The 8,408-nt window shown below is 46.3% G+C and overlaps 1 protein-coding gene across 1 annotated transcript in view; it reads right to left on the bottom strand.

Moving 5' to 3' along the window:
- The window catches only part of PRDM16 (PR/SET domain 16), a 122,609-nt gene extending 114,642 nt beyond the window's left edge, over nucleotides 1–7,967 (bottom strand). The window contains 1 exon segment of the mRNA XM_019622445.2: nucleotides 7,595–7,967. Coding sequence (XP_019477990.1) covers nucleotides 7,595–7,921 — 327 coding nt within the window. The 5' untranslated portion in view covers nucleotides 7,922–7,967.
- Between the last annotated feature and the right edge of the window lie 441 nt (nucleotides 7,968–8,408).

Below are 8,408 nucleotides of genomic sequence, written 5' to 3' on the forward strand. Positions count from 1 at the left end.
CGCCCTTTCCCTTTCCCTTCCTGCAAGTTTAAGGCAGTTCACCACTTACGGTCATTTACAGCTTACATCTCAGTAAATCCAGAAGGTGTCTGATGAAAAAGAGGGACTAGCCAAGCATCTTAATCCCCCTGTTCATTCATGCTCTCTGTAATGTTCTTTCAGGCCTCTGCTGAGAGACTGGGCTGAAATGAAGGCTGATAAATTAGTCTGGAGGGAAACAAGGCAGATTCTGCTTGTAAAAGGTCATTCCAACTTTGTTCTGGGTGAGGGTTTATCTTGACTGCAGCTGCGACAGACAATGGCCGGGGCCTAAACGGCAGAAATCCTAGCTCTGCTCATGAAATTACTGTGCTGATAAGGGAGAATGGACTTCAGTGAGATCTAAATGGGAAAAGGGAGGTGGGGGACAAGGGTGAAATGTAGGTATTTTTGAACATGATTGAACAGGGATGGCACAATGAGATGTACAATTAAAGCGACGACTTGCCCGGGCATTATCTGAAAGTGAGGAAACATACTGCTGGTAATCAGATCAAAAGGGACAAAATGCCACTTCTGTGCCGAGCAAAGCACCCCGGAGCAAAGACGGGCACGAGGGGCTGAGCTCCCATCGCAGGGGGGTTACAAAACGCTTCAAACAAAGGTATTTCTTAGGGAACAGAGCTTCCGAACCGCTGCATCATGATTACACATCGCCCCATCCCAGCAGCAACAGATTTCCTTCATTAGCAGCGTGCTGCCTAGAGCAGCCGAAAGAATCCTTGCTGGAGCGTGTGCAGGACATCTGCTGCAGGGAACTCTCCTTTTTTTAAGCACGTTTTGTGCATTTCTGAGACAGAGGATAAGTGATGGCAAGTTCCGACGGGGCCCTCCCAGCCCCGTGTGTACACAAATGGATTTGCCTCGCCGCAGAGAAGCCTCTCCTTTATTTACCCGGCCCACTTGAATGTGCATGTCTCTGATCAGTGCAAACACATTAGATGGTCGCAGCGCACTGTCACCGGGCTGGAACCCGAGTCAGGCAACCAGCTTGCACTCAGCCCTGTGCCTCACAGCATCTCGTTATCCGTTTGCCTTCAGAGGGGACGGTGAGAGCCAGGAGATGCAAGAGCTGCACAGGCGCAGCTGGCCTCAGCCACGAGTTGAAAACAGAGCACCCAATCAGGAGTAAAACTGCCAACAACACCCCGATGCCCAGAAATGTTCCTCCTGCTCCAACCAATCCCTCCTCGTCTGCCACCAGACTCCTCCTGCAGACATGTTCCTAAATGGGACTCGGAATGAGCTTCACGCCTTCCTTGCGCAAACAGCCCAGGTTTTTCAAAGCTGCAAATGTTCAGTACAAGGGCTGTCTCATTTTGTAGAGGTCCCAGTACTTCACACTGATGAAATAAACAAAAAGTGGAAAGGATGAATAATTAGCTGAGATGTTAACAGGTGAGGAACAAAGACCCAACTATGTGCTACTACTTAAGAAAGAGCAATAGACCCAACTTCTCATTTTCGTCTCTGTGTACAACAACATAAATCCTTTTGCGTTTCTGGAGCCAAATAAGAAGCAACCAAAGTGCCAAAATGTGAGAAGTGCTAAAATCCCACAGAGTAAGAGTCACTATATTTAGCAGGTCTGCAGATCTGTGGTGCTGCTCCCTATTTGCTATGGGAAGAGAAGGACAGTGCCAAATTATGCAGAGAACGTGATTTCCCCTTTCTATAAAAGCAATTAATGTTTTACTCTGGAAAATCTCCCGTTGTTCCTTTCCTCCTTGCACTACTCAGACTGAGGTAAAGCAATTTCACTTAAAGCCATCAGACTTCAGGACTGACCAGGAACTCAAGTGAGGTTCACTGAAAGCTTTGCTGATGTCCCAAACCTTAGAGCCCAAGCACAGCCCTGAGCATTCAAGCCGTGACTCAGAGCCAAGCAGCAGCTTGCTCTGCTGCTTTAACACAATGGTTACTGGACCTCAGAGGTGAAGGAGAACCTTTCCCTGGAGAACAACTGAGTGAACATGTCAAATCCTTACCAAATGGCCTGCAGGTTCCCTACAGAACATGGGCTCCCATCCTCTGACCCGCAGCACAACGTGTGCTGCCCACCTGCACCCCCAAGCACGTCCTGGAGACCATGCAGGAGCAGCCAACAACTACAGAGCAAGTTGCTTTGCACTGCTTCCACCTTCTGAAACTGCAGCTGAAATGGTCCACGAATGATGCCTCCTTTCACATCCCACATATATTGAAGGTTTAATTCCATCTTATTGATCATCTCCTTTACAGCAGCCTCCTGTATCCCGAAGCCCCATCAGCCCTGCAACTTCTGGGAGAGGACAAAATAAAGGCTGGATTTCTATGAAGGTTAACATTCCAGAGGAAGAAATAGTTCCCTGTATTCTGCGAGTCTTTTGACAACGAGAAAGGGCTCTTTCTCAAATCCTGTGGTATACATTGAGTTATTCATGGGATTTTCTTTCCTTTTTTTTTTTTCTTTTTTAAGTATGGATGATAAAATACCATTTCAGAAGCTGGTATTCATGGATGTGTCTTGAAGTCGAAAAGAAAATATTTATTTCCTTTTTCTGCTTGTGAATCAGAACGTTCTATTTAAAGAAAGTGCCCTCTGCCGGATTGCTCATGAGTTATTACCCCTTATGGAAATAAAGGAGAAATATCAGGAGGTATTCTTAGTCATTCCCTTTCCCTGTCTCTTCTTGTTTTTTCCCTAATTCCTTATATACCCATGTTTGAGAGAAGTGCCTAAGATAGAGCAAGACATCTCGGCATTCCCGGGCCTAAAAAAGACTTACTCTTTTAACCCTCACATTGAGGCATTTGGTGAGACGTAGAAGAAGGTTACACATTTCAGTCCTTTCACTTTGGCTATCAGTGGATGCACTTTTAATCTTTATTCACCATTACAACTGATACAAACGCTCCCCACCCTCCAGATTTATCTGTAGGGAGCGGGATCTGCCTTCGGAACACTGAGCAGCTCCCTCCTAAGCCCCGGGCTCCAGCCTACAGCCAAAGCTTACCTGCAGTCTTATAATGCACCAATAGGTTCTGAGTACAGAGTACCAATGATGGCTGGACAGCTGTTGGCTCTATCAGCACATGTGGGAAGTCCCAGCGTGCTCGTGTGTTCTCTAATCCATATGAACCCATAGATTCCTGCTTGTTCAGAATTATTCTAGCCAAACGGAACTTGGAAAAACGGTGAAGTAACCTTTTATGGGTCAGACTTTGTGTGTGTGACATGCTCCACAGCTAGGGCATGGCCACGCACACCACACTGCTCCCACAGGAGATGAGATGTGCCAGTGAGAGCAGCCATCCCTGAGCCCTTCCCTGAGCCACGCAGGCTGTTATGCTCTCCCCAGGTCGAAGGGAAAGGCAGAGGCTGGAGAAAATGAATGAATCAGAAGACGCAAGTGGAATAGCTACAAGGAAATGTCATCACATCCTTCCAGCCTGCAAGTTAAAGAACATGAGCAAGGGATGAGCACAGAGAGGTCCTGAGATTTCTTTGCTCATTTAAAGCCCTGTATTTTGTTTCAAAGGACAGACAAGGACACGCTTTCTTTAACAACCGTAAAGTGAATTTGGGCAGCGTGTTCTGCTAATGGGAAGCATGACACAGCCATCACATCTAAAGAATGCTCACAGTCCCCTTCCTATCTTAATATTTCTAAGAGCTGAGGAGATACAGCACAATTCTCCCCTTGGCAATCAATGCCAGTCCTGTGAAGCCCAATTTCCTTGGCATTTATGAGCACTTCTAAAAACAAACAAACCCAGCAACGTTTAAGTACTCTGTTTTGTGGGAACAAGGAGGTTGAACTCCTGCAAATCGCTGACACCAGAAAGCATGCTCAAAAAACAGCAGTTTTCCACTGGCCCAGATGTGAAGCCAAGAATGCTGCATCTTCAGCTGCCAGCTCTTATTTTTTGCACAGCTATTCCTCTTTCATGGGACAGTTTCTATCTTTGCCCTGATGGAAAGGAAAGCACTTATTTTGCATGTGTTAAAAAATAAAAGCCTACCTTCTCTTTATGAGTCAGAACTTCAGTGTTCTGTTTCAGCAAATAGTTTCTTAAAATGAGCATTAAAACAAAGGAATTCACAACAACAGCGTTTTACCACCCAGCCTTAACCCACTCCTTCCTGTCTGGGTAAAAGCAAAGGCACCCAAAAGAATGGGAAAAAAAATCCCATCTCTTTTTCTCAAGGTGGCTTTCTGCATTCCCTATGAATTTTCAGGCTGTTGGTGGAAACAAGTAAGCTGACAGTTGCAGCAAATAGCATTCTTGCAGGTCTTTTCCAGCCTTGATGATTCCATGATTCTAAGACTCTTTGCCTCCTGGAGGGAGATGTTTGACATCAGAGCTGGGTCAGGATCAGAGACAGTTGGGCTGAAGAAGAGCAGAGCTCTGTTTGCAGACAGCAGCTCGTGTTTCCCAATGACTCCGAAGAAATGCAGCTTACTCTTCTGTTTCAGTTTCATTTTCACAACCCCAGTCCTGCTGAGGCTGGAAAGGAGAAGCTATTTCTGCAGTGTTCGTGGTAGAGCAGAGATCAATTGCAAACCAAAGCCCTTAAGCAGATCTTCTAGGTGTCCAAAATTGATTTTTTTTATTATTATTAATGACATCAGAAAAAATGAAAGTGCTCAGAGGGCAGACGTGTGCCTCCCAGGGCCCAGCAATGCCTCCTACACAGCAGCACCAGCTGCAGCTTCCCAGGACCCTGAGATGGTGCTGATGGTGCCCACACAGCAAACAGCATTCCTTGCTTTTAGCAGTGCCAGGGACACGCAGGTGAGTTGGTCTGTCAGCAGATCTGCTGGGATGAAGGGCAAGAATTCTTTGGGCAAAAAGCAGAAACACTATTAAAATTAAGAAACTGCTGATCCTTAAAAACAGACCTGGAAAAACACCCAAGTTTTAGGACTATTGGTTGGGCAGGAGCATTATCCAGAGGATAAACTACAGGAAATTCAATGAGGGCTTATCAGTGAGTGGTAGTTTGGGTGTAAAGAACAATTATCCTTCCTAAAATAAGAATGACTAATGTAGCTAATAGAACTGACAATTTCGATGTACCGGTAACGCGCCCAATAGCCAGCACTGATCAGTTATCAAAGCCTAATGAAAGCTTTTGATTTCGAGCCATTGTGAGTCCAAACCACAAGTTACAGAGAAGCACTGTCAAAAAAATGAATGTCAAACTGCAAAAGGCACATTCCTCTTGGAGCACAACAAAACTGGATCTGTGAGGCTCATCGCCGCTGCAGGAAACAACAGGCAGAGGCTGTAGGAAAGCAGGCAGACGTCTGATGAACGCGGTACAGAGGGAGGGGAAATTCCTCCGTTTTCCTCTGCCTACTCAACTTTACTGACAAAGGACAGAAATGTTTTCATGCTACGGATGCTCAGCACAAGTGGCCGCATGGAAAGCTGCTGAGGACATCAGTCTATGGCTATTCCTACAGCCCTACGTGCTGAGGACACAGCTCGGTGCCAACATGCAGGCAGAAGCAGAGTTTATCCCAGGGATTCCTGCTCAGCCACAAAGGGAAATGGGAAGGTTTGGAGTGACTGCAAGTTCCTGAGCTGCTGCAGACGTACTGAGAAGTGAAAGGCTTCAAGAGTGCCTGCAGGAACAGGCAAGGTCAAAGGAAGAGAGTTGGGGTGGGTTTAAGGCAGTGTTTGAGGACATCTGATGGAGGACAAATATTCCTTCCTTTCAGCTCGGAAACGTTCCTGTCCAACAGGAGAACAAAAGCGCCGCAGAAATGTGAGAGGGGCCATGGAGAAAGAAAGTTTGTTCGTGCACACCGCAAAAATAAACAGTATCACAAAGTCAATGGAGACTGAAGTTAATAGATATGGCTTGTACCAGGCCTGGCGCTCCGTGCGTAATGGAGAGAGGGAACAGTTCTTAAAACCATGAATGTAAATACAAACCTGTACCAGAAATGTAAAAGACAAGGACAAAGTTACGCCAAGGTCACAGAAGAAAGGATCTGCACCACTCGAGTTTGGCCTGACTTCCAGCAGCCACAGAGCATAGGAGCTGCTGCAAAAAATAACCCCACAAGCCTTTGTTTAAAACATATTTAAAGTTAAAAGTAAGGTCAGCTGTAAGTGCTAAAGTCCAGAAAAACACAGCTCCCACCTTTCTGCAGGAGCAACTTCCACACTGCAGCCTACAGAGAACCAGAGTGGGGTTTTCCCCAGGTGCTTTCCAGTGCAGACCGCTCTGTCAGCAGATAACCCCGAGCTGCTCATTGCCAACTATTGCCAACTATCTATCAACAGCACATTTTGTTCAATTTTTTTCTTCAAAAAAATCATTCTGAAGATGACATGGCAATACCGAGCAAGTATTCTGCCACAATTCACAAGAAAAGAAGGCAACACAAAGATGAGCTCAGAGGAATGCAGCTCTATATGGAGAGGTGGGGATGGAAACTCAGCTGTGCATCCGCTGCATTAGGAAAGAGAAAAGGGGACTGAGCTCCAATACCGACCCAACTCCCATTTCAGCCCTTCAGGAATTTCCTACTGCAGAAGAATGACAAGATAGGACTGAGCTTTGTTTTCATGGCAAGCGTACCCTGCTTCTTCATGCAATCTGGACACGTTTTAAAGGTAAACCAAACCATCTGGACACAGTTCCTTGGGCTTCACAGCACCTCACTGTTGGCCCATTTGTTGAGACTTCAAAAACCAGCAATGTAAATACAATCAGACCATTTCAAACTGGGGCCTCGTTTTCTAAGCCACCGGGGCTCCTGCCAGCTCGTTCTGCTCACGGCCACGGCCCCATCCCTCGGTTCCATCCCACCTCTGTGCTCCAGCAGTGATCGCTTCGCACCAGAAAGCAGCCGAGGAAAGGGAGGTAAAACTCCATTCCTGCATATTACACTCTGCTGTGCTTAGAACCTGCTTTAATTTAGGATTATCCTCGCAGATACGGATATTTTCAAATCAAGAATACAGCGGGGTAAGAGACATTGCTGGGATAATCCCCCCAAAGCAGGGAGAAAGACACAGGAGTTGGGGACAGCACTGCTTTTCCCATTGAACACGAGTTTTGTTTAGTTCTGAGGGGAAAATGACTTTTGCATTCCTTTATCTTTGCTGCAGAGCAAGAGCTCAAGAACATCTAGGGTGTTAATGGGTACATGTTATTTTCTATGACCAGTTAATAGTGCCTGCACAGCTAACACGGAGTGGAAGTCAAAGGTAACACACCCAACTACAAAACATGACGCGACTAATCATATTTCTCCCATTGTGACAAGTTCTGAACACAATCTGAAAATGACAAGCACTTGAAGGAGTGACCCAACATCATTTGAAAGCAACCTTCTAAAATGGTGCTGGAGCAGTATTTGTAGCCCCAGTAGCCATCTGAAAGGATTTCTGCTGCTTTTTCAATACTGCATGGAACCTTGGGTACAAAATACTCAGGGATATGGCATCAGCAAAGTCACCACCTCTGTCCCCAGTCGGTCGGGACTCAACTTGCTTTTAAGAACAGTTTGCAAAGACAAATGAATGCGATTACCACACTCGGCACGCTTACCTCCCATCCAAAGTTTGTTTCCTTTAATGTGCTCCTTTGTACTGTCATATAAGGTCCAAATCTTTCCCCAACTTCAATCTTCTTTTTGGCCCAAATCCCTAGCCCTGCCCCTGGAATCGAAGATTCTCTGAGTTCAAAATCTGGTGGGATTGGAATGTCATCAGGAATGTAGACGGGAGCTTCATAGGGCGAGCCCTCCTTGGGAGTGAAGTCCTCGCTGGTGGGAAAGGGTGATGGAGGTCCGACAGGGATGGGGGACATAATACTGTCCTCTGTTTCCTCCTCTGCACTTTCGCCAGCAAGGAGATCAGGGTCGGTCTCGTACATATTATTTACAATCTCGCTGTCACCTAAAAGGGGAAACAGCAGAACAAAACACACTGAAATACCCACGTGAACATCAATTAATCTCTTCTCGGGACAAAGTTTCACAAAGCCTAGCTCACACACGTTAAGGATAGTAGGGGCAGGAAAAAAGGCAATCCTGTCCTACAGAACTGAGGTGAGGCTGAGGTGAGGACGCCCATACTGGCTGCACCGTGCTCGCAGATAGCTAGGGGTGGAAGGAGCACGAGCCGTGTCAGCTGTCTTGCAGTAACAGAAAGAGGGAAGAACACACAGAAGAGGTGTGCTCGAGGCTCTCTGCAACCACTTATTGTTTGAGCTGGGCCGGTGTATTTTGAAGAGGAGAGGAAAAGTGTAACTAAGGTAAAATCTGGCTTCAGATTCTACAACCACAAAGCATAAGCCCTGTGAAGAGTTTTCTTCTTCCTTTATCAAATGTAGAGAGACTCTGTATGCTTGGGATTGGTGA

This window comes from Meleagris gallopavo, chromosome 23 (assembly GCF_000146605.3).
Source record: "Meleagris gallopavo isolate NT-WF06-2002-E0010 breed Aviagen turkey brand Nicholas breeding stock chromosome 23, Turkey_5.1, whole genome shotgun sequence".
Classification (NCBI taxonomy): Eukaryota; Metazoa; Chordata; class Aves; order Galliformes; family Phasianidae; genus Meleagris; species Meleagris gallopavo.